Consider the following 27305-nt stretch of genomic DNA (forward strand, 5'->3'; position numbering starts at 1 on the left):
AGAAAAAAGAAAAAACACAGATTTAATCATAGAATTCAAAGTTTTTATAATCTATCCTTGTTAGGTGTGTAAGAAACACAGTGTCAAAAATAGAAAAGAAAAGCAATAATCTAGATTTCATTGTCAAATTCAGCCAAAAGCTGTTATAGTACTAAAACTCGAGTTTTAATTATTGTCAAATTTCACTTAATCTAGATTGAGTTTGGGTTTTTTTTTTTTTCCCTTAAGTTTTGGCCTTATTTTTTTTACTAGAAGACAAGCTGGAAATAGAATTATGATTATAGAGATAGACCTAGGAGCCTTATTCTGCTGGCATCCTTAGAAATACTGCTTAAACTAATCTATCACTTCATCAATGAAATTGGTCCTAGAGCAGGAAACAGTATGATGTATAGGTATGGGAAATGGATTTAGAATCAAAAGAACTGATCACCCTGATGTTTACTATCATGTATGAGCTTAGAAAAGAATTATTTCCTTTTGCTAAGCCTCAATTTCCTTATCTGTCCTTATTCTTCTAAATGATATATAAGGGTCTTTTGAGCTCTTCATCCTAGCACATTGCTATGTCATGACATTTCAGATCATATCCCATCTGTAACTTCTCTTCTTATGTGAAGCATGTTCTTCCTCCCTTAAGTTCTCTAAGGTGTTTGTTTGCATTTGAGGCCTTTCTCTTGATCTCTTAACCCTTTATGGATAAATTGAGGAATCAAGTGTCCATTTATCATATCTGGTTTTTGTTACATGACAACATATCTGGAACAACACATTTCCTGAAGAATCCCTTTTTTAGTTGTACACAGTGAATATCAACACAAGAGGGATTTACTCAAAGGGTTTTAAATGTAGAATTGATTCTGACATTGTCATTTTACATAATGAAAAAACTGAGGTTCAGAGAAGGGTAATAATTTGCCTGAGGATATATATCCAGTTAGTTGATATCTGAAGTGGGATTCATACCCAAGGATTCCTTTTTCCAATGCTAGCATGAGTCATGATTCCTTATGGCTAGTGAAGTCTCCCACTTGTGAATGGCATTGTATCAGTGGTATCAAACCCCAAACATAGCAGAAATTTTCTGGAAGAGAACAGTAACAGCTCAAAAAAATTTACTATGGCCTTCTCCCAAGAAAGATCAGGACAACCTAAAGAAGTTTATGTTTAATATATCTATACGTATTACATATGTGTGTGTATGCATATGTATGTATTTCTATGTGTTTATGTGTCTATATAAATGCATATTAGTATGCATATACTGGACAGATAGCACACATAGTTAATTAGGCCCAAGACCAAACAAGAGAAGAAAAAGGGCCTGGATTGCCTTCAGAAAACTTCAGAACTTTTATACTGTTTCTCTGAAAACAAGGAGCAGACCTGAAATACAACAGTCTACAAAGAATTAAAAATGTAAGTCACAGAGAGTTGTGTTAGAGAGGTACATGATAGATATGAGCAGACTGACACCTATAACCAGTGAAGACTTCTGGAAAAGAATAGGTGTAAAAGATATTATCAAAGAGATGTATGATTGCAAGAGAAATTGGGTTCATCCTGTGTCAATATTGAGGGACAGCAAAAGAACAGCTAGCGTATGCCACCATTATCTTTGCAATGTCAGAGAAAACCAGGAAAACCTCCAGGAGAGTAAGTAGATGTCCTGCAGAAGAATTAGAGGAAAACAGAAATAACAGTAGCATTCACTAGATAAGCATGAATAACTTATGATCTACATCATTAAAGGGCCTATCCTAATTGATGAGATGATGAATTTGAGTATCTTTTACATAACTGTTTATGCAGGAATAATATGCCATATTTATAATATGCCACAGCCTATTTAGTTCTACCATCTGTTTCTATGCTGAGTCTTATATAGTTTTTATTCTTTAGAGATTATGATGTTCCATATGATTTTCAGCATTATCATATCCATAGATTATTAGTATTTACAAGGTAGGGTTTTCTCTTAGTGGAATACATTGAAATTGTTAAATATGGTGCATATTTTCTCAAATGCATTCTAGCCTACTCTACTTCTCCCATTTAATTTTGAGACTAGCTTACAACTGTTCATCTGCAAATCTTCTAAAGCATGCAGCATACCTTGATCTGTAGAACATAAAATTATTCTCATTATTCTATAGCTTCATATATTTGATAAATTGATTACAAAGACTATTGCCTTCAGGCCAATTTCAATAGACTTATGATGGAGAGAGCCATTTGCATTCAAAGAGAGGAGTATGAGAACTGAATAGGGATCAAAACATAGTATTTTCACTTTTTTTGTTGTTGTTTGCTTACTTGTTTTTTTCTTTCTCAGTTTTTCCCCTTTTAATCTGATTTTTTTCTTGTGCAACATGATAAATGTGGAAATATGTTTAGAAGAATTGCACATGTTTAACCTAAATTTGGATTACTTGCTGTTTAGGGGAGGTAGCAAAAAAGGGAGAAAAATTTGAACCCAAGGTTTTGCAAAAGTGAATGTTGAAAACTATCCTTGCATATATTTTGAAAAAGAAAAAGTTATAAACAAATTTTTAAAAAGTTATCACTTATTGTATGTTAGAATGTTTTTATACAAATAAAGACAAATTACTTAGGAAAGTTGATATGTGTTGTATTGTTTTGGTTTTTTAACAGATTTATTACTACCATAATGTGAAATGCAGACGTGAGATGTTTGACAAGGATATAGTAATGCTTCAGGTAATGAGATTAAGATACCTAATTTAACACAAAGATTTTTTTTTTTATTGATATTACTATAACACTCAGAAAAAAAAAACTGTTTAATCCCATGGAAAAGAATAAGAGTGGTAGCATAAAAATAATAAGTAATAACAGTATTAAAAGAGAAAATGTCCAGAAAAAAAGAACATCAAAAAGAAATAAAATATTTGGTCAAAATTATATAAAAAACATAGATTGCTTCAGAACTTGCAAAGATGCAATTAAAGAAAACTAAAGAGATACTTAAAAATAGCAGTAGTTTAAAAGTTGTCATGTGTTGATGACATATTCCTCACAAAAAAAAAAGGAAAAATTTCTAATATGGTATTATATCTTTGTGAAGCTGATGCTTTTAATGATTTGTTGATGTAGAATTGCCATGAATTTTTTAAGAAACATTTTTAAGGGGCAGCTATATGACACAGCATCGGCTCTGGAATCAGGAGGATCTAAGTTCACATCTGGTCTCAGATATTTAATACTTTTTAACTGTGTGATCCTGGGCAAGTAACTTAACCATAATTACCTGCCCTCCTCTCCCCCCAAAAAATGTATTTTTAAATTGTCCATGTGAGTCAATTTTTTCAAACTTGTTAGCCACCGATATGAATTTCAGTTGATAAGAAATAGCTATGTACTACACAACTTTCAGAAAATGTCTAAGGAATTGAAAGGAGTCCGCCACCCTGAAAATCCCTGTCATCAGTGAGTTCCCAAATCCTAACTTTAAACCTTTTCTCTTTTATTCCAACCTTTATTTTAAACAGACAGGTGTATCCATGATGGATCCAAACCATTTCCTGATGATAATGCTCAGTCGTTTTGAACTTTATCAAATTTTCAGTACTCCTGATTATGGGAAAAGATTCAGCTCTGAAAATACCAATAAGGTAAGTAAGATGTATAATTTTCCAAATATCTTTCATATCACTAATACATCTTTTAGCAATCTTTATCAAGGTCGGTAAAGATGGGAGATGGAATTTTAAGTACCTTAATGTTGCCTATATTATCAGAATATAAAATATGATTTTTACATGATTAAATAGTAAATAACATGTGTGGTCTGTTTCAATGACTTTTTTATTGAAAAGAAGTTGCATTGCAAATTCTCTTGCCTCTCTCCTTCAACAAACTCTAACATAATATTGGGCAAAATTGTAATATTTAATAGGTATTTATTGAACACGTTTTGTTATTTTGCAAAGTATTGAGCTAGTCGTTCTGAAAGGTTTATAGGACAGAAAGGACAGGGTTTTTTTCTTAAAGGAATCTGTAATTGAACTTTTAGTCAGTATTGTAATCCCAATATTATATGGATATTCTACCGAATCTTCAAAGATAGTTTTACAGCATATTAAAACAATGTGATATATAACTATTATTTTTGTTAACATTAAAGTACTTTTCTTCCTCAAAGCTAAATTTATTTCAAGTATAATATATTCCCTCAATACTAACTTGTATTTGGGAAAGGTAATTACTGTTACTCTTTTATATTAATTCATTATATTTGTACTTAATATTGACTCCTTCCTTTTGAAGAGTTTACTTATCCTGTTGTGCTTTGAAAAGATGAATTGATATTTCATAATTTGTCTTATTTATTGAACTAACCAGACTTATTCACTGAGACTATGGTACTTCACCCTTAATTGGTTCTTCTACACATAACCTTTCTGCTAGGGAGGAGAGACCATGGTGGATTATGAAGAGATTCTTGCCCTTAGACTGCTAATCTGAAATGATTGAATCTGCAGACAGTTCTTGCAAATTCAATTTATGTAAAGAATTCTGAAAGAAATCCACTTTCCCAGAAAACCACCTATGTTAGCTTTACAGTACTGTGCTCTCACTCTCTTCATGACTGTTCCTTGACTCAGCACTCCATGGCCTCCCTTCTCCCACAAAAACAAACAAACAAACTTTTAAGTGACAGCAAAACAGAGACTTGGAGACACCATTACTGCCATTTCACTGCCTCTGATGGAGCAAGGGCATGACTTTAGACCTCCCGCAGGCTAAGAAAGGAGACCTTTGCCCTACTCCACCATGTATCTGGTACCTGAATTTATTTTCTATTTATCCATGCTCCAGTATTGTGTAGCTCTCTGCCTTTGGCCCCCACATATCACCTATTTCTCCTAGCTATGTCTGTATCCCCACATGTTTTTCCCCTCAATTCTAGTCAGACCCCTGTGTGACTGGTCCCAGCTTCACTTGTTTCTCCTCTTGCTCCCACTTCTCTGTGTCTGGCCCTAATGTATCCCTGAACTGTATGCCAGAGACCTTCTTTTTTTGGTTGTGTGGCTCCCTTCCTGCACCCTACCCCTGCCCCTCTTCCCTATGTCCTTATGTCCAAGTAATATTCACATTATTTAGAAGGTAGAAGTCTAGAGAATAATCTGTTTGTATTTATATAATATATTTGTTTATTTAGGCATAACTCTTACAAGTTTTCTTTTTTGTTTATTCTAAATATAAGCATAAACAACTAATAGTCTCTCAGGCCCACATTCTTAAAAATGTTTTGTTTTGGGTTTTTAGGGGGAATTGAGTGTGATATAAAATCAGAAGATAGCAATAAAATTTATCAAATCAAAAAAAAAAAAAAAAGGTTATTGAGTCTGCAAATTTAACCAAGTAGACATTTAGGTTTTTTATTAAAGGTAGGAGTAGCCTTATGCATTATTTTGTGCTTTTATTGTTGTTTTGAAATTTCTGGGTTGGTTAAAGTTGGTTGAAGGTGGACTTCAACTGAAGAATATGGTGAAGGGATTGCAGAGTTGAATTTGGAGGGGTTTTGAATTGTGAAAGAAACCTGAGATTGAATTTTGAGGAATGAAAATTCGAGAGGAGTTAGACTAAAAGAGAAGGGTCAAAATCAGGAGAGAGATTTGAGGAAGAAAGGTGGAAAGATGGAAGAAGTTGTATATCTGTTGAAGAGCTAATGAAGTAAGGAGATTGACAGTGCCTGAATTGGACTCCAAGAAGTATTTGCCAAGGTAGCTATATGCCAAGGTTAGCAAGAACAATAAAGGGCATATTTTTGCTTCCAGAATGTAGAGAGAGAAGAATTTTATAATGACCTGAAGAGCATGTGTAACATTTCCTTCTGTTACTTTTGTTATAATCAATCAGTCATTGTCTATGCTCAGTGTGTACAGTGGTTTCCCTCCTAGAAAGAAGTTAAGCATTAGAAAAATAATTCTCTACTTTCTATGTTATCAAGAAGAATGGAATACTTCATTTAAAAAAAAAAAAAGAAGGATCTGAAAAAGCAGAGAGTAATCCTTATTTGTCAGAAAGTTGAAGGAGTGAGGGAAGAAAATTCTTGAGCATGTGAGGTTCTTCTCTTGATGGTAGAAGCTGAAATCTCTGTAGAAGAAACAGCTTTCAAAGTATCCTAAAGAATTTGGATGGGAAGTCTCAGGAAGCATGAAGGGACTGGTCATCCAATAAGGGTGAAAAGAAAGTATTGATAGGTATTTGAGGATCTTTTACCAAGTAATGCTAAAGCAGCTGTTTATTGACATATTAACAGTAGAAAAATCAGCTTTAATTCTAGTTGGCAGGAGGGGAAGAGGTAGTGAGGTAGAAGACTGGTTTTGGTGGGAAACAAAAAGAATAACTGTTGAACTCTTATTTTGCTTCTGTGTTCTCTGACAAGAGAGTTGTACAGCACAAAAATAGCCAAGAGGGAGTTAAACTTCAGCATTAATAAAGATGGTAATAAGAAAGCAATCAGCTGCTCATAATAAGTACAAGTCAGTAGACCCATTCAAACTACATTTCAGGGAATGAAGGACTTGATAGATGATTGTTGAGATTTTGTGAGTATTTGTCAGTATTCTTTAAAAGGTAGTGGAGACAGGTTATTTTTACCTTCTTTCTAAATCCGATTTTTCTTATGCAACAAGATAACTGTTTAACATATACTTTAACATATTTAACATGTATAGGACTATCTGCCATCTGGGGGAGGAGAGGAGGAAGGAGGGGAAAAGTTGGAACAGAAGTTTTTGCAAGAGTCAATATTGAAAAATTACCCATGCATATATTTTGTCAATAAAAAGCTATATATTTAAAAAAAAAAAAAAAAAGTAGTGGAGACTGGTGCCACAGAACAGAGGAAAGAAAAGGGTAACCAATTTCCAAATCTGGGGGGAAGATCAATAATCTTAGTATTTTTGGCTAAATTTCAAACATATTAATAGTGTAATTGGGGAATATCTAGAAAGGAAGGAGTAACCACAGAGTTAGGGTAACTTAATCAAAAACTAGTTATGCCAGACTACTCATTTCTTTTTTTGACAAAGCATCTAGACTAGACCAAAAAAACGTCAGAGATGCAATTTACTTAGATCTTTAACCAAGAATTTAACAAAATTTTTCTTAGCATTCTTGTAGGAAAAGTAGAGAAGACTGGATTAGACAGTAGCTGAAAATGGATTTCTTCCTGATTGATGATAGAACCTTGGAGTCCCTTAGGAATCTGTCCTTAGTATAGTACCATCTAACATTTTTATAAGTGACTTGGATAAATCCATAAGTAAATGATACTTCTGTAGTGCTAGAAGATTTACCCGACATCTTACAAATAGGTACTTATAATAATCCTTTGAGGTATGAGCTAAGTCAACATAATTAGTCAAATGGGACAAATGAAAAAACTGAAATTGCTCACATTAATCTAGTTAGTATTCGCTTTGTTGAGAGAAACACAATTTGAACTCCAACCTTCCTGATAACTCTTTTTACTGCATCATGCATGCTGTTGTTAACAATATACTTCTCATTTTTGTAGATTACACAAAGTTAATAAGTTGAGTAGCTTAGAACACTGGACTGAATCAAATCAGAGGAAATTTTAAAAGGATTAGATATAAAGTTTTACATTGTTTTCAGAAAATCAATTTTTACAAATCATACTAGTGGCAGGGCTAGGGAGGAATATCAGAAAAAGAACTGGAATTAGAGGCAGAACTAAGATGGTGAAATAGAGGGAGCATTCTTTTAAAATTCTTCCAACATTCCTCTCAAAACAATTTTAAAGTAACTAACTTCAAGGGAATAGGTCCCTTCTCTGAGTAAGTATCAGAGTACAGATCAGGAGAGCAGTGATGACACCTCTACTCTGATTATACCACTTTGGAAGCCCTAAAATCAGATTCTGGAGCAGTATAAACCACAAAAAGTAAGAATGAGACTTTTTTCCAGTCAAAGACAACTTAGATCAGGAGTTCTCAAACTTTTGTTCTTACTATCTTTATAGTATTAAAAATTATTGAGGATCTGTCCAAGGGGATTTATATTTATTCATAATTTACAATATTAGAAATAAAAATGAATTTTGAATTTTTGGGTCCTCTAAAAGGGTTTCAGAGACCTCAGGATTTTCTGGACCACACTTTGAGAATCACTGATTTAGATGATCAGAAAGTAAAGTCTGTGACAGTGAAGTAGGAGCTGGCCTGCAGCATAACATGGCAACACCACCAGCTGTGGACCTTGGAAGTGGCGGTGATAACAGCAGCAAAAATTTTAGTTTAGTTCAATTTTGTTTAGTTTTAGTTTTAGAAGCCCTCATCACACAGAGACAGTAAAAGGATTGAAAAAGATTTACAAGAGACTCTTGTGAGAGTGTTGGGCACAAGACTAGCACCTGTTTGGCAACTATATTATCCATTACTCAGTTCTGGGTCACAGGCTCAGGGTAAAGAGGAAGACTCATAGATCCAAGGGAACAAGGACCCTAATTGCAGTTTCAGAGCATTTCCAAGGTCCCTAGTTCCAACTCTCAGTTCCATGGCAGAAAAAGGGATAGTAGTACTTCTGACTTCAAGGGAATAGGTCCTGCATCTGGGTAAGGACCAGAGTGCAGATCAGGAGAGCAATCTCTACTCTGATAATACCACTTTGGAAACCCTAAGAACTTATAGACTCCCCCAGAATTATCTGTGCAAAGAGTAAAGTAAAAAGTCTGAAATTTGATAGAGTGATGGTTCCTGTCACCCATTATAGGTGATCAGAGTCCAACTCTAACATAAAGTTCAAAGTCTTTAAAAAAAGAAAAAAAAAAAGGAAAAAGGACTAGAAAAATGAGTAAACAACAAAAAAAGAATCCAACCATCAAAAGCTACTGTGGTAACAAGGAAGCTTAAGACACAAACTCTTAAGACAACAATGTGAAAATATCAAAGAGCAAAGACTTAAACTAAAATGCAGATTGGACATAAACACAAAAAGAAGGGCAAAAAAAATTGATTTAAAAAATCAAACAATAGTGGTAGAGGAAAATTGGAGAAAGAAATAAAAGCAATGCAAGAAAATTATAAAAAGAATTAACAGGTTGGTAAAAGAGGCTCAAAAAATTGTGAAGAAAATAGCACCTTAAAAAACAGAATTGACTAAATGATAAAAAGAAGTAGTACAAAAGCTGATTGAAAAAAAAATTCCTTAAAAATTAGAATTGAGCAAGTAGATTCCATGAGAGAACAAGATATAATAAAACAAAATCAAAAGACTGAAAAAAAAAATCTCATTCTCATCTGACCTGCATATAAATTCTGTTGGGATTATAAATCTGTCTTGCTCAACAGGGAAGTAGGAAGAAAAGAGGGGAATGATTAGAGGGAGGACAGAAGGGTGTTCAGAAGCAAAAACAGGCTTTTGAAGACCAAAATAAAATAAAAATGGATACATGATGTAGATATAAAGAGTAAAATGAAAAGTAAATTAAGGGAGCATGGAAAAAAGTAACTGTTAGATCTGTGGATAAGGAGAGCTTTTATAACCAAACAAAAGCTAGAAAAGGTCATGGGAAATAGAATGGATAATTTTGGTTATATGAAACATAAAAGTTTTCAATCAAAGCCAGTATAGCCAGAATGAGGAAGAAAGCAGGATCTAGGGCAAGATGGGAATGGGGGAGAAGAAACCTTTATAAAAAGTGCCTTATTCTCTCTCTTTTTTTTTTTAAATAACTTTTTACTGACAGAACCCATGCCAGGGTATACAACATTATCCCTTAGGCTCACTTCTCTTCCGATTTTTCCTCTCCTTTCACCCCCTCCCCCAGATGGCAAGCAGTCCTATACATGTTAAATAGGTTACAGTATATCCTAGATACAATATATGTGTGCAGAACTGAACAGTTCTCTTGTTGCACAGAGAGAATTGGATTCAGAAGGTATAAATAACCCGGGAAGAAAAACAAAAATGCAAGCAGTTTATATTCATTTCCCAGTGATCTTTCTTTGGGTATAACTGCTTCTGTCCATCCTTGATCAATTGAAACTGAATTAGATCTCTTTATTGAAGAGATCCACTTCCATCAGATTATATCCTCATACACTATCGTTGTTGAAGTATATAATGATCTCCTGATTCTGCTCATTTCACTTAGCATCAGTTCATGTAAGTCTTTCCAATCCTCTCTGTATTCATCCTGCTGGTCATTTCTTATAGAACAATAATATTCCATAACATTCATATACCACAATTTACTCAAACCATTCTCCAAATGATGGGTATCCATTCATTTTCCAGCTTCTAGCCACTACAAACAGGGCTGACACAAACATTTTAAAAGTGCCTTATTCTCAAATAAGTAGGGATCTAAACCAAATTTACAAAAAATAAAAATCATTTCCCAATTGAAGGATATAAACAGGCAATGTTGAGAGAAGAAATCAGAGCTATCAATAGTTATGAAAAAATATCTAAATATGAATAATTGGGAGAATGCCAATTAAAACAACTCTGAGATACTATCTCATACCTATGGAATTGATTATAATGACAAAAAAAAAGGAAAATGACAAATGCTAGAAATAGGTGGAAAAATAGGTGAGGAATACTAATGTGTTGTTGGGGGAGTTGTGAACTGATCGAACCATTTTGAAGAACAATTTGAAACTATGCCCTAAGGGTGATAAAACTGTACAGACTCTAACAGATGTGTACCACAAAGAGATTTCCCACTACCACCAAAAAAAAATAATAATAATAATAATAAGGAAAAGAATGTACCTATACAAAAATATTTATTGCAGCTCGTTTTGTGGTGCCAAAGGATTGGAAACTGAGGGGATGTCTTAAAGTTCGAGGAATGGCTAAAGAAATTGTGGTCTATGGATTGTGATGGAATATTATTGTGCTATAAGAAGTAATGAGGGCGATGGGTTCAGAACCATTTGGGAAGAGTTGTATGAACTAATGCAGAATGAAAATGAACAGAACCAAGACAACATTGTATATAATAACAACAATATTGTAATAATGACCAGCTGTGAAAGACTTGGCCAATCTGATCAACAATACAATACAATAATTCCAAAGAGACTCATGATAAAAAAAAAAAAAATGCTCTCTACCTACAGAGAGAGAATTGATGAACTCCATTGAAGTATACTTTTTTATTTTATTTTTCTTGCTTCTCCCTTTTTTATGCAACATGGCTAATATGGAAATTTTTTTGCATGATTTCTCATGTATAATGGGTATCATATTGCTTACCATTTCAGTGAATGTAGGAGGGACAAGAGAGAGGAGGTGAGAATTTGAACTTAGAATTTAAAAAGAAAGTAAAACAAAACAGCAGTCTGGGATTAAAACCTTAACATGAAGTAGTACAATGTGACAACAAAAAAAGCTAATATAAAGTCAGTTATGTTAAGAAAGCTCTAGTGTCTGGGACAAAAGGGGAATGGTTCTTATGCGATATCCCCTCAGACAATATTTAAAATATTAGGTTCAGTTCTGAGCACTGCTTGTAGAGGTGAACATTGATGAATTGGAGAGTATCCAGATTAGCGCAGCACATTCTTCCCTAGGCAGATCTTGAAGCATTGTGCCATATGAGGTTTGTTTGACAGAAATCGAAATATTAAACCTTAAGGGGAAAAAAAAAAGACATAGAGGGAGGATATGATTAATTATTTTTAAGTATTTAAAAGGCCATCAAGTAAAAGAGTAATCAGACTTAATATTCTTTGTTCCACAGGAAAAAACCAAGAGCACTAGATAGCCTGATGTAAGGGGGAAATTTCCTAGCAATTAAAACTGTCCTATAGTGAGGCCTCACACAGTTATTTGAAGTAATACAATATATAACTTTTTCTGTATGTTATAAGAATACAAATATTCTTTTTTTATATATAGCTTTTTATTTACAAGATATATGCATGGGTAATTTTTCAGCATTGACAATTGCAAAACCTTTTGTTCCAGTTTTTCCCTTCCTTCCTCCCACCTCCTCCCCCAGATGGCAAGTAGACCAATACATGTTAAATATGTTAAAGTATATGTTAAATACAATATATGGAATACAAATATTCTTAATCAGGATTGAGTTAGAATAGATAGCATTTAACATTATTCATAACTCTCAGATTCTGTCTATCAGACAATGTTTAAGCATAGTGAAATAAAACAGATGCCGTTCTTCTAATGCTTCCACAGTAATATGAAGTGAAGAGATTCTAATTATATTTTTCATTTAACTATCCCTCACCACTCTTTATTCACATTTCTAAAACAGGTACCAAAGCAAATAGGAGCTTTTTGTGGAATTTGTATGAATCTTGCAGAATGGTCAGTGCCACATAAAATTGGCAGTTGTTTAATTTTACGAACAGTTTGAGATATTGGATTCATTTATTAAAGAACACACACAAATATACATATGCACATACATTTATATGCATATAAATATAGATAATATATAAAATTGATTAGCATACGACTTGATATTTGCTTACTATTTGAAAGCCTAAATGCATCATTTTCCTTTTGTCAATAAACCATAAAGTGTGCTTTTTCAAACTTTTGCCCTTTGTCTCTCCATCCCTTATTTATAATAGGATGTCGTTCAGCAAAATAATACTCTAATAGAAGAAATGTTGTACCTCATTATAATGCTTGTTGGTAAGTTTTTGACTCTATCACAAATATAAATTTGGGCGGGTCTTTGAGTTGCACATAGTTCAGAAATCCTAATAACCTGGTGTGTTTCTGAAATTCAGTTCATAGGAATAGATGTTACCCCTCTTAATCCTTTTTTCCTTCAATTAGGTGTGATGGAAAATTTGTGAAAAATGGCTTCTTAAGAGTACTATCAACCTAAAGGGTTCTAAGGTTTGAAAAGATTAAAGGAATAAGTGGTAGCATACTAGAAAACAGAATATTCAAAAGACCAGTGCACTACCATTGTTGCTGAGATTCCTGGGACGTGGTCCAAAAGGTTTCTCTCCTCTTTAAGAAGCAAAAAAATTTTCTTGGCAGTGTTAAGGTTAATAATTTTAATTAATGAACTATAGTTACAAAGGTTTTTTTTTTATCTTTCCTTTCTTTTTTCCTCTGCTTTTTCTTGTCTCCTGTCTTTCCCCTCATCCTGTGCTATTTTAGCTCCCCTATAACATCTCTGTGTATCATAGAAAAAGAATTATAGTTACTGCCAAGGGGAGTGAAAAAGGAAAAAGTGTGGTGAAAACAAAGGTTTTTTTGGTTGGTTTGCCAAATAGCAGGTGAAATAAATGAGAAGAGGTACTTTAACTGCTGTTTTTTCCATCTGCTCCATTATCTACACTCTTTTTACCATATTCTGCTCCCACCCCTTCAGTCCAAACAAGACAGTGTTCTGTAGTTACCTGACATGACTATGATTCAGTATAGCTATGATACAAAGGTTTTTTTATCTTTCCTTGCTTTTTTTCCAAGCCCAGGCTTCTTTTCTGTCTATCTGTGCACCTAAGAACTAACACCCATTGGTTTTGGTGACATTTGTCAAACTATTCACTTTCCCACTTCCAAGGCAGACAGAGGGATAGAAATATAAAAATAAACATTTGATTTAGCTATAAATACTATAACTACATTAAATGTATATGTTTATATACTTTTTCTAATTTAACAGGAGAAAGATTTAGTCCTGGAGTTGGGCATGTAAATGCTACAGATGAAATTAAACGTGAGATCATCCATCAGCTGAGCATTAGACCTATGGCTCATAGTGAATTGGTAAAAGCTTTGCCAGAAGATGTAAGTATCTAAAAATTCACAATATATAGAACAAAATAGAACTTTATCAGAACTTTTTTCTTCAAGTTTTCCCAAACTAAAAATAAAACACATTACGTGAATGTGCTACAGGGAACAAATAGAAAGCTCTTAAAGATCTGTGCTTTTTATATTTATTGTATAATAAAATCTTTTATAAGGCAATGAAAAGGTTTTGAATATTCACTCTTCTATAGTAAGAACCTGTGAAGTTAGTAAGAATACTCTCATAACTCATGGAGCAATAGTATGAGAGAGAGGCTATCTAGGGGACAAAAGAGATTTCCCTTTCACAATTACAGATTCCAACCCCTCTGTTGACTCAGTAGATGGTTTTCCAGAATTGTAGTTGATAAAAAATTAATCATCATAGGATTAGGTTAATAAGTCTCTTTGATCTTAATTAGCCTGATCATTAGACAAATATCATTTGTCCCTTGGTCAAAAACTGTTTCAGGTTGATAGAAGTTATTATCTCTAGTGAAGCACAGGAATAGAATTTTGTCCACTGGATTAAAAAATGAATTTTAAATTTTCTTAATAAGTTGAGTAAGGAATATTTAAAAATCAAAAACCATGTTTAGAGATACCAAATGACTCTGCATATTGGAATTATAAAAGTGGAAAACTTAAGATAGTGATAAATTACTCCCCCCAAAAAAATTTTTTTAATAAATTTCATTTTCAAGTTGTGGTTAATTAAGGCAATACGTATAAATATATATATGTAAATTAATGCATGTAAACCTTAATATGAGATTATTAAATGTCACTAAGTATTATTAAAATGGGCTTATTAGCATTTTCATTTAACCCCTTCCAGGCCTTGATTCCATATGTGGTAATGACATTCGTTGCTGTTCTTTGCAGTTATATTAAGTTTTGTAAATGTCAGCACATAGGAAGGTCTTATACAAGTACATACATTGTGTATGAAGCCTCTGGTACTATTAACTAGTAATATGAAACACTTTTTTAACCTATTATGCCATTCAGGAGAACAAGGAGACGGGAATGGAGAGTGTAATTGAAGCAGTTGCTTGTTTCAAGTGAGTTTATTTTCTAAAGTAATATTATATTCTAAAATTTCATTTTCTGAACATAGTTGATTTCTCTAGCAGTAAACAGTGAAGTGTGAAATTTAATCTCACAGGGCCATATTTTTAGATGATATCTTGATGACATCTTGACCCTTCTACTACATGCTTTACAAAATTAAATTAAACCAGCTTAATTTGGGGAACAGCTAGGTAGCACAGTAGAAAGAGCTTGTTCTGAAGTCAAGAGAACCTGAGTTCAAATCCAGTCTTAGACACTTGCCACTTAACTAGCTGTTTGACTGAATGAGTTACTTAACGCGATTGCCTTACAACAAAAAATACAATTGAGAAAATTAAAAACAAAAAAAACGGTATAGTTAACAGTTGCCACCATATTGAAGCAGCTCACTGAATTACCTAGAATGAGTGTTTTTTAATATATTGATTATTTTTTTAAAATAATAATAATGATGGTTAACTTTTAAAAATTTTTTTATTTTTATTTTTAATGAATGCTTTATACTTCTTGAAATATCCTTCTTTGTTCTCTTTAGCATTCAGTTTTTTTGGCTAACCTGTGTGAACTGCCCTTAATAGTTTTTAATGACTTCAGATTTTTGAGTTTTAGAAAAGTTTCTTAATCACACTTTTATCAACCTTTCAAAAGATTGATATCACCATTAATATGTTGAAAATAAACACTGATCTGAATGAAGTGGAAGATAGAAATATGTTTTCAAAGTTATAGTAAATATAATTCCATTTATATTGAAAAACATTAACATGTTTTGTACTTTTATAATTTTTCTTCTAAATTTATTACAGTAAACATTTTTTCTTATGTATTTCCAAGCACCAGATATTGAAACAAGGGAATATTACATCCTCATCAAAAACAAAGAATCATAGTACCAGGAAATTCTATGGGATTAGTATCTGTTTTTCTTTAAAAAAAAAAATTCTTAGTGCTATTTATTTTTATACCATAGTGATTTCTGGAAATTTCTCTTACTAAGATTGAACTTTCCATTGTAATTTTAAAAAGTTAAAATTTTTCAGAAGCATAATTAATTATATAAGCAACAAAACATATGATGCTTTATATAAATGCAGGAAAAAACACATATGAAGATTGCTAAAAAAAATAGCCATTGAGTTACCTTTTTTCAATAATATAAAATAGATATATGTAGAATCAAGAGCATCTTTTATGTTGAGAAACATTAGAAAAACTCTCAGTACATATAGGTAAAAATAGAATGAACTCTTTAAATACTCTTATTTGATGTAGTTCATAAGGTTATAGATTTAAAACTAGAAAGGACCTTTGAAATCGTCAGATTTGGTCTCCTTATTTAAAAAATTAAGAACAAAAATCCACCAAGGTTAAATGACTTATTCTAGATCATATCAATAGTATAATTTGCAAAGAAAGAATTTGATCTCAAGTCTAGTTACTCCCAAGTTTAGCTGACTTCATCATTCTTTATGATACTTCTATAAATGCTAGCTAACAAAATACAAGAAGAACAAAATTAAAAGTATAAAACAGACAAAAATGGAAACAAAACTACTCTTATTTTCAGATAATGTAATATTTAGAAAAATCTCAAAATCAGTGAAGAAATTAATCAAAAAGATTATATTTATATACATATATAATTTATATTATATTTATATTCATTAAAGAAACAGATAAAATTACTAGCATGAGCCATCTCTCACAACAATCAAGAAGAAAAAAGAGAAATTCTCTTTAAAATTAATAACTACAAAATACATAAAATATCTTAAGAATCCCACAGATACCCAGTTCCACAAAAGTCATAAATAAATACAAATATAAAACATTCCACAGAAAGGAAAATGTAAATAGAAATTCAGCAGATTTGGTTAGGCCAGGCCAGTAAAATAAAAATGATATTATGTAAATTCACTTATAGATTTGGTACTATGCTTTTTAAATTATTGAGGAAATACTTAATAGAACTATATAAAAATGCAAAATTTAGTGGAGGAATAAAGTCTGTTACCTCAATGGAAATAATGGAGGAAACTATAGGAATGAAAGGAGAATTGTCTTATTAGGTCTCAATATATTATAAAGCAATAATCATCAAAACTGTTTGATAGTGGTGAAAGATTGATAAGTGAGCAGGAAGCAGTTTAAAAAAAAACTTAGTATTTAATAAATATGACGATAAATTATATATAAAAAGACTTTCTATTTGGAGAAAAAACTCATGAAAACTGTAAAAATTAAAAACTAGGTTTAACTTCTACATTTTTGATCTGAGATCAGGGGCTTTGTCCTTTACAAGGATGAATGTCATTTCAAAAATTTAATAACAATTGATATTATTTTTTGTTTGTAGGAAACCTGGATTGACAGGACGAGGTCTATATGAACTAAAGCCAGAATGCACTAAAGATTTCAATCTATATTTCTACCATTTTTCAAGAGCAGAGCAATCCAAGGTAATTAGAGAAAAAACATACTCAGATGCTTTCTATTAGCTATTTAAAATCAAATTATAGGCTGTTATATTTTATATCAGTTTATAAAGTTTTCAAGATTCATAGTTTGAGTGTTATTCTTTATCTTCATTCTCATTCAACTCTATATATCTAGTCAGTTACTAAATCTTGCCATTTTTATTTCTGTATCATCTTTTGCATCTGTCCCATTCTCTTTCTACTTACTCAGCCATCATCTCAGTTCAGACCTTCATTATCTCTCAGATTTATTCTTGCAATGACTTCCCTGCTTCAAGTCTCTGCCCACTCCAGTCTGTTTTCCTTATTACTGCTAAAATGATTTTTTTTAAGTGAATATCTGATTGTGACACCCCCATATCTCTTATGTTTGTGCCATTGAATTATCTATCCCTCTTTCCTGGAATGTACTCTTTTCCTCCACCACATCAAATCCCTTTCTTATTTCATGACTCAGATCAAAAATCGCCCACTGTGTGAAGCTTCTTCTTAATTCTCCTAATTGCTATCTCCCTCTCATCCAAATAGTATATGTATTCCTTCATTTTTTCTTTTTTTTTCATATACTTATATATGTCCTTGTTCATTCCCATTAGTATGTGAGCCCCTTATAAATAGAGATTGTTTCATTTCATTATATTTGTATACTCCCTACCTAACACAATGCTTGGTGTTTAGTAAGCTATTTACAAAAACTTACTGAATGATTGATGAATCATTTTAATGGCAGTGGGTTTTTTTTAATGAAAATTTATTGAAATATCATTTTTTAACTTCTAGTTTAAAATTTGGTCAAGTTTTTATAAATTCTCATTCTAATTGGATGTTTCAAAAAGTAATATAATCTAGAACTGGCAAGAGAGGGACCTTGTGAATCATAAATCCAAATTCCTCATTTAAACAATATGGGATTTATTATCTAATTGGATTTTATGGTTTCCCCAAAATCACACAGATTATGAATGACAATCAGGATCCGAGCCTAGGTCCTCAGATTCTGAATTTAATATTCTTCCTGCTATCTCCAACTATGAACTATAAAAATTCACTAGTTTTCAGTGAGTGGAGCTAAACTTTTCATCTCATATCCAAGTTCTGATTTACTTCTTTGCTGCTAATTTTACTTAAAGTAAGTCTTTGCCATACTTCCCCATTTTTTTTTTTTTTTTTTTTGCAGTAAAGATGCTTTGGACAATTAAAAATATATTTAAGTTCTCTCACAACTTTTGTTGAAAACAGTTTTAAAGAATTTGCTCAAGTCAAATGATTATTCTTTTGTTTGCTAATTATGTGATTAGTAATTTGTATAATTGATAGATCATTAACTTATGATTTTCAGGTATTCCTTATTGAATTTTAAACTAAATATCTTTGATTTTTCTTAGGCAGAAGAAGCTCAAAGAAAATTAAAAAGGCAAAATAGGGAAGATACAGGTTGGCACCTTTATTTTCTTTTTTATTCAGTAATATTTACACAAGTTGTTGGAGATATGATTTCATTTAAGAAGTATTTATCAAGTATTTTCTATGTGTAAAGTGCCATGATGTGAGCCAAGGATAAAAACAGTTCCTGCTTTCAAGGAGTCCATATTCTATTGATAGGAAACAACTTGTAAATCAATAAGTAATACAAAAGTAAATACAAAGTAATTTTTTCCTGGGAATGAAATATTAAGAGAGCTAATAACTGAATAAATTAGAAAATTCCTAGTACAGAAAGAGGCACTTGATTTGAGCCTAAAAGAAAGATAGGATTTTTGTGGTGGTGGAGCACATTTTCAATGCAGGAAATAGATAAAAGGAAGGTGAATCCAGCACTCCTCTAGCCTAGAGTCTAGTAAGGAAAAATAAGATTTCCATAAATAATTATAGTCACTCTATAATCATATACCATGATATAATATTAAACTATATGAATTTACAGAAAAGGGAAACACCTTCTTCCCAGAAAGAATCAGAAAAGATGCCTTTAAAGGGGGATGAATGTGTAAGGAAAAATAATCTAGACGGAGAAGAAAAAAATTTTTTCAGCCAACAAACTTTTTTTTTCCTTTCCATTTACCCTTCCTTGGAATAAAAGAAAAAAAAATTTCAAGTACATTCTAGAGTAAAACAAAGGACCGTATTTTCCATTTTCAAATATTTGTCTCATTCTGCATTTTTTTTGAAATCACATTTAGTTTTAATTACATTAAAAGTTCCATGACTTAAGGGCTTCCATATCCATTGTGAACCAAACAAGGCACAATATATAATGTTGTAAGAACTTTTACCTGGACTGGGGCTATAATACAAAGTATTATATAAAAAGTGTCCACATTAAATAATCTTTTAGATCAGTGGTGTCAAATTCAAATAGAAATGTATCCCTGTGGGCTACATATTGACTTAGAAAACCATAAATTAACATAATCTGTATATTTCATTGTATTTTTATTTATTTTGTTAAACATTACCCAATTACATTTAAATCTGGTTTTAGAAGCATTGGAGAATATTGGGCCACTGCTTTAGATTCTTTCTCAATTGTTAACATAAAACTCCTTTCTCCCTAAGGGAACTGCCACAGTATTATCCTGGGGTTGTATCTCCACAAGTTGAGTGTGATTCCTGTACATCTTGACACACTTACATAAGTAGGTTTTGAGGTCTGAAGGCTAGGCCCCAAACCAAAAAGCCTCTCCCTTAGCTGAAATTGCTGTTTACTGCTACTTTTGAAGATTAAAGGAGAGGGAAGAGTAAAGGCTCTGGCTCTACATGAGACATAAGGCTATTTTCAAGTTTGCCTGGGGTGGGCAGATGCTGAAGAGTAGTTACCAATAATTCACGCTCAAGGACTCTTTAACATTTCTGGATAACTGTGCTGAGGAGTGGATCTGAATGAGAAGCAGCCTGCTGCCCAGGCATGTACTCTAGATGTAAGGATAACAAGATCCTTCTCTCTGGGCTTATTGCATAAAACTAAATTCCCTCTTCCCCTTCTTAAAACTGACAGCCTGATAAAAGAGCACATTTTCAAGATAAATATAAATTTCTCTTTCTGCATCTTGAGTCTATCATCTCTTAGAGGGAATTTCAAGAAAGAAATAGAAGAGCATTTGGGAAGAGATAAAAGTAACCCAGTTTGTGACTGAATATGGACTTCAGAGGAGCCAGCAATAAGGCTGGAAAAATAAGAGGTTAGGGCCATGATATAGCTTGTAAGCCAAAAAGTATATACTTCATTCTATAATTAGCCTTTGAAAGTTTTTGATCTGGAGTATTGAGGGGAATGTGTAGGTGGAAAAAAGTTTTGTTTTCCTAAGATTAATTTGAGCTGCCAAGGTATAAGTTAATGGGAATTAATTAGACACTGAAATAGTATGGAGAAAAATTAATTTGGAGAAAAAAACAATAATTAATTTGTTTTTCAGCACTTCCACCTCCTGTTTTGCCTCCATTCTGCCCCTTGTTTGCAAGTCTGGTTAATATTTTGCAATCAGATGTTATGTTGTGTATCATGGGGACAATACTGCAGTGGGCTGTAGAACATAATGGATATGCTTGGTCGGAATCCATGCTACAACGGGTAGGTTTGAAGATATTTAAAATTTTTTTATTTTATTTTTAACTTTTAACAGACATCAAAGTCATTTACAGATGCAAAGTAAAAACAGCAAAAGAGATTTTCTGCATAAAACATAACTCTACTATGGTCATGTTTTTAATATATAAGTTGTCCTACTTGTTTACATTTCCTTCTGGCCTCCTTTTCCCTTCTGTACATTTTAAAAAGTATTTCACTGAGCCTCTTTTCTTTTCTTGTTGTTTTTTGACAACCTGTTCACTAGCTCCTCTCTCCCAATCAAGATAGTTTAATGAAGGTTTTAATGCTATTGTGTTTGAACAGAGAAAATGCAAAACAGTGTGTTTTATGGTGTGAATTATTACCTATTATTTTGTGTCTGTCTCAACCAAAAATGTGTTCATGATATATATATAATATATATATATATATATATATATATAATATATATATATATATATATATATATATATATATATATATATATATATATACATATATATATTTTATTACCATTACATAAAAGTGAAGTTTCTTTGATTTAAGATTGTAGCCACCATTTTTAGAGCCTGTTTGGAAGGAAATATGTAAAGAAGGAGAAAAATCACATCTTTCTTCCTAAAAAAGGCAAAGTATAAATAAACATGTGAAATATATATATAGAATTTAAGAGAACTATGTTGGTTCAAGAATTTCATATGGCTCTTTTATAAGACTTAAGGGAAAATTTTAAACTTTTTCAAATATTTAGATTGAATTACAGAAAGAAAACTATGTCTTTAACAATTTAATAATTTTGTTATTTGTTGATGTTGATTTAGATCAGGGATTGGGAACTTCTGGCCTGTGGGCCCTCAAAATTATTTGCTAAGGCAACCACTTGCAATGATGAACTGAAGGTTTAAGTACACTTCCCATTACTTGAATTCTATAAGTTGATAATTTTGTATGGCCCACAAATGTTATAAATTCCTATTTATAACATTTGGCAGAAATGTTGACAGAAAAAATATTCTCCACCCTTAGTTTAGAACTAGTAGAAAGGTGGAACTAGACTCTATGGAAATGGACTTAGATGACAGTTGATTCCAAACTCTCATGATTATTACCATGTAGCTTATATACCAAATATGTAATTAGACTTTTGTCATGAAGTAGCATCAGTAATCAGCCATTTCAGAAGTGATTTTAGATGACAACTCCAAATGAATAAATAATTTATTAATTACTTATCCTTTACAAGTCACCATGTTAGGAATATGAATACAAGACAAATGAAGTAGTTCCTGCCATCGAGGGCTTGTATTTTTAAATTTAGCTAAGAATTGACCTTTGTATTTTCCTCTTATGTAAAGTTGAATTGTTTTTCTTAGAAATTTCTTATTGGAAAAAATATTTTAAAATTTCATTTGAAACCCAATCTATATGTCTTTAAAATTCAGCTTTTTTTAAACTTACAGTTTGGTCTTTCATGTGACAAATGAATTCATTTCAATTCAATATTCAGTTATTTTCTTTTTAAAACTTCTGTTTTACTTTAGGTCTTACATTTGATTGGAATGGCACTACAAGAGGAAAAACAACATTTAGAAAATGTCAGTGAAGAGTCTGTAGTGACATTTACTTTCACTCAGAAGATATCAAGTATGTCTCAATTTTATTTCTTAATCTTTCTAACCATACATGTTATTGCATTGCTATGGGGATGTTCCAGTGAGGAACTTCCTTTACCCATGCAGATTAGCACCTTCTCATCGACCAACAGTGTTCTAAAATTGGCTAGTGCCTGAGAGTGACTTGTGACTTGTGACTTGCCTAGGGTCACACGGCCAGGATAGAGAGACAGAGAGACACAATTGAGAAAGAGAGAAAAAAAGGGAGAGAGAGGTCACGGTCTGAAGTGGAAGTCAATTCTTCATGACTCCAAGGTCAGCTTTTTATCTATTTTGCCTCCCTTTGTGAAAATGAAGGCTGTACATCTTTTTAATAAACTGTAACGTCTAGGAATCTATTTTTAAAAGAACTAAATGAATTGAGGCCAAGTATTCATTGGTTTACTAAGCATCATTGTGCTATGTGCAATTACAAATCTAGGTGTATTTCTTTTATATAAATATTGTTCAGTATCTCCATAGATAATGAAGTCTGTTAGATTTTAAGTTCCTTAAGAGTAGGGACTGATTTGTTTTTTCCTTTCTTTGTGTTTGCAATGCTTAGCCTAATGCCTATCACATGGTAGGCAATTGGTAAATTCTTGATGATTGATTAAAAGACATGGACATAAACTGATATGTTTTAGAACCATTACTTTATCTTTCTCATCTAATTTATAATTTAAAATGAAGCTAAATTCTAAAATTCTGGTGGTAATGAGAAGTTAGGTGCACCAAGCTCAGATTAAAATGCCAACTTTGGCTCCAAAGAACAGTTGATGAAACATACTTCCCTCCTCTGTTGAAAAGTACAGAACTGAGATGTAGAATGTTAATGCATATCATTAGGAATGGAAGGGGGCAGGGGAGGCATAGTTTTGCTTTATTGTTTTTCTTTCATGGAAAGAAACTTCAGGTAGAACATATGTTGAGAAGTAGTTGGAAAGATTTTTAAAAATTTAAGTTCCAAAACAGATGAGTTTGTATTTGAACTTAAAATTTACAATGCACTATTGGAATTCATCAGGCCATTTCAGGTATATATGGTCAGAACTGTGGAGAATATTGAAAAATATCACTCGCTCATCTTTTTTGGGAAATGCAGTTAATCTAAAACCTAAGATTTCAATAAAAATTTAATTTTAGGAAGATTATGAGCAACTTTGGAGAAAACCAGCAATCTTATGATCAGGTTGAAAGCCAGATTACAAGGATGGGGACAGTTAGAGAATTCATGGAAGCAAATAGACTTGGGGTGGAAAATGCTATCTGCATCCAGAGAGAGAACTATGGAGACTAAATGAATTGGATTCAAGCATAATGTTTTCAGCTTTGTTTTGTTTGCTTTTTCTTTCTCATGGCATTTTCCCTTTTGGTCTGATTTTTCTTGTATAACACGACTAATATCGAAATATGTTTAGAAGGATTATATATGTTTAACCTATATTGGATTGCTTGCTATCTTGGGGAAAGGGAAAGAAGGGGAGGGAAAAAAAATTAGAATACGAAATCCAAACACTAAAGACAGTTTGAGGCAAACAAGAGAGGTTTGTCTCAACTAGGGTGAGCGGACCTTGGGAAACCAGCAAACCAGGAGTGGGAGGTGCACGGTGGCAACTTCCAGAGGCCTCAGCCCACAGCACTAGCACAGAGGAAAGACTTTGTTACTTTAGCACACTATAACTTACATCCACAGTGGAGCAGGGACCCTCCTCATAGTTCCAGGGCAGAAAAGAGTGGTTGTGGCCAGGTCCTTAGAAGGATCTTTGAAAACAACTACACAAAATTCCCAAAGCTTAGGATGTCATACCTTCTACTCCACAGAGTTCAAGTCCTAAGAAAAAATTTCTAGGACCAGATGGATTTACAAGTGAATTCTACTAAACATTGAAAGAACAATTAATTCCAATACTATGTAAATTATTTGGGAAAATAGGTAAAGAAAGAGTCCTGCCAAATTCCTTCTGTGACAGGTGCTGATACCTAAACCACGCAAGAGTCAAAACAAAGAAAGAAAATTGTAAACCAATCTCCCTAATGAATATCGATGCAAAAACTTTAAATAAAATATTAGCAAAAAGATTACCACAACTTATCAATAGGATAAGACACTATGATCAAGTGAAATTTACATCAGGAATGCAGGACTGGTTCTGTATCAGGAAAACTATTGTCATAAAAGAGCGTATCATTAATGAAAGTAACAAAAATCATGATAATCTCAATAGATGCAGAAAAAACTTGTGACAGAATACAGCACTCATTCCTTTTAAAATCACTAGAGAGAAGGATAAAAGGATTTTTCTAAAATAATAAATAGCATCTATCGAAAACCGTCAGCAAGCGTTATTTATAATGGAGAGAAGTTGGACACATTCCCAATAAGATTGGGCTGAAACAAGGATGCCTATTATCACCACTATTATTCAGTATAGGACTGGAAATGTTGGCTTTAGCAATAAGAAAAGAAGAAGAAATTAAAAGAATTAGAATAGGCAATGAAGAGATAAAACTATCACTCTTTGCAGATGATATGATGATATACTTAGAGGATTCTAGAAAATCATTCAAAAACATACTTAAAATTAATGGCTTTAGCAAGGTTGCAGTATACAAAATAAACCCACACAAATCATCAGCATTTCTGTATATTACTGATAAAGCCCAGCAGCAAGAAATAGAACAAGAAATCCTATTTAAGGTAATTCTAGACAAAATAAATATTTGGATATCTAGCTGCTAAGACAGACCTAGGAACTATATGACCACAGTTATAAAGCACTTCTCACACGAAGTCAGATCTAAACAATTGGAAGAATATCAATTGCTCATGGATAAGCTGAGCTAATATAATAAAAATGACAATTCCACTTAAATTGGTATACTTGTTTAATGGCATACTAATAAAACTGTAAAAAAAAATTATTTTATCGAGCTAGAAAAAATAATAAAATTCAGCAAATGGAAGCTAATGACTCTATGAAAAATCAGGAAATAATAAAATAAAACCAAAGAATGAAAAAAATAGGAAAAAGTGTGAAATATTTCATTGGAAAAACAACTGACCTGGAAACTTGATCCAGACAAAGATAATTTAAAAATTATTGCTCTACCTGTAAAAGATGATTAATAAAAGAGCCTAGACAGCATCTTTAAAAAAATTATCAAGATAAACTGTGCTGATATTCTAGAATCAGAGGATAAAATAGAAATGGAAAGAATTTATCAGTCAACTCCTGAAAGAGATCCCAAAATGAAAATTCTCAAAAATATTATAGCTAAATTCTAGAACTCCCAAAATAAGGAGAATATATTGCAAGATTCCGAAAGAAACAATTCAAGTATAGTGAAACCATAGTCAGGATACCAGAAGATTTAGCAGCTTCCAAATTTAAAGATCAGAGGGCTTAGAATATAATGTTCCTGAGAGCACTGGAGCTAGGATTTACAACAAAAAGTCATCTTCACAGCAAAATCAAGTATCATCCTTCAGGGGAAAAGATGGATAGTCAATGAAAAAGAGGACTTTTAAGCATTTGTGATGAAAAGACAAGAGCTGAATAGAAAATTTGATTTTCAAATATAGGCCTCAGGAGAAGTATAAGAAAGTAATCAGGAAAGGAATAATATAAGAGACTTAATAAAATTTATCTTTTTACATTCATGCATGTGTGGGTGATACTTGTAACTCACAAGAACTTTTTTATGGCAGAGTGTGTATACACACATACACACACACACACATACATAGGGCACATGTGTAAGTTAATATGAAAGGATAATATGTTTTAAAAAATAAAATTAAGGGGTAAGAGAGAAATTTACTGGAAGAATGGGAAAGAGAGAGGTAGAATGACATGTTATCTGTCATAAAAGTGGCAAGAAAAAGCTTTTGCAATAAAAGGGGAGAGAAGGGAGAGTGAGTAAACATTTCTTTCATCAGAATTGGCTCAAAGAGGAAATAACATACACGCTCAATATGGGTATAGAAATCTATCTTACCCTGCAGGAAAATAAAAGGGGAAAGGGATATGAAAAGAGGGAAGGGTGATAGAAGAAGGGTCATTTGGAGGGAGGGACTGGTTAGTAGCAAAACACTTTTATGAAGGGTCAAGGTGAAAGGATCAAAAGAATAGAGTAAACAGGATAAATACAGATAGCAGTGATAATTGGAAAAAGAATTTTGAAGCAAGTTTCTCTGATCAAGGCCTCATTTATCAAATGCTTAGGGAACTAAGTCAAATTTATGAAAAAAATAAATGAGACAAATGATCAAAAAATATATGAACTATGCTCAAAGGGCTATAAAATCATGCATATTCTTTGACCTAATGATACCACTATTAGGCATGAATCCCAAAAGAGTTTTAAAAAAAAGGAAAAGGATCTATATATACAAGAATATCTATAGCAGTTCTTTTCTCAGGACAAACAATTGGAAGTTGAGGGGATGCCCATCAATTGAGGATTGGCTGAATAAACTGTCATATGTGATTATGATTAGAATATTATTGTTCTATGGGAAATGATGAACAAAATGTTTCAGAGAGCATAGAAAGTCTTCCATGAACTCAAGCAAGATGAAATGTACCATCTACAAAGTAACAGCTATAAATGCTGTCAGTGCTACTCTCAGCAGTACAGTGATCTATCGAAGAACTTATGATAAAAAATGCCATCTATACCCAGAAAAAGAACCAATTGTGTGTGAATACAGATTGAAGGATACTTTTTTTTTTAACTTTA

The 27305-nt window shown here is 32.4% G+C and overlaps 1 protein-coding gene across 2 annotated transcripts in view; it reads left to right on the forward strand.

Annotated features, from left to right (window-relative positions):
- Window positions 1–27305, forward strand: part of UBR2 (ubiquitin protein ligase E3 component n-recognin 2) — a 151822-nt gene that overhangs the window by 83147 nt on the left and 41370 nt on the right. Inside the window, exons 18-27 of one of the 2 annotated variants that reach the window (XR_007953528.1) lie at window positions 2656–2721; window positions 3513–3635; window positions 12612–12675; window positions 13664–13788; window positions 14803–14855; window positions 17222–17324; window positions 18728–18776; window positions 20756–20910; window positions 22449–22551; window positions 22727–22835. Coding sequence is in view for 1 of the 2 variants with exons in the window: in XM_051996972.1 (XP_051852932.1) it covers window positions 2656–2721; window positions 3513–3635; window positions 12612–12675; window positions 13664–13788; window positions 14803–14855; window positions 17222–17324; window positions 18728–18776; window positions 20756–20910; window positions 22449–22551 (841 nt within the window). In the remaining variant the exon portion in view is untranslated. The remainder of the gene's footprint in view (window positions 1–2655; window positions 2722–3512; window positions 3636–12611; window positions 12676–13663; window positions 13789–14802; window positions 14856–17221; window positions 17325–18727; window positions 18777–20755; window positions 20911–22448; window positions 22552–22726; window positions 22836–27305) is intronic. The other variant, XM_051996972.1, reaches the window with a different exon arrangement.

This window comes from Antechinus flavipes, chromosome 4, assembly GCF_016432865.1.
Source record: "Antechinus flavipes isolate AdamAnt ecotype Samford, QLD, Australia chromosome 4, AdamAnt_v2, whole genome shotgun sequence".
NCBI lineage: Eukaryota > Metazoa > Chordata > Mammalia > Dasyuromorphia > Dasyuridae > Antechinus > Antechinus flavipes.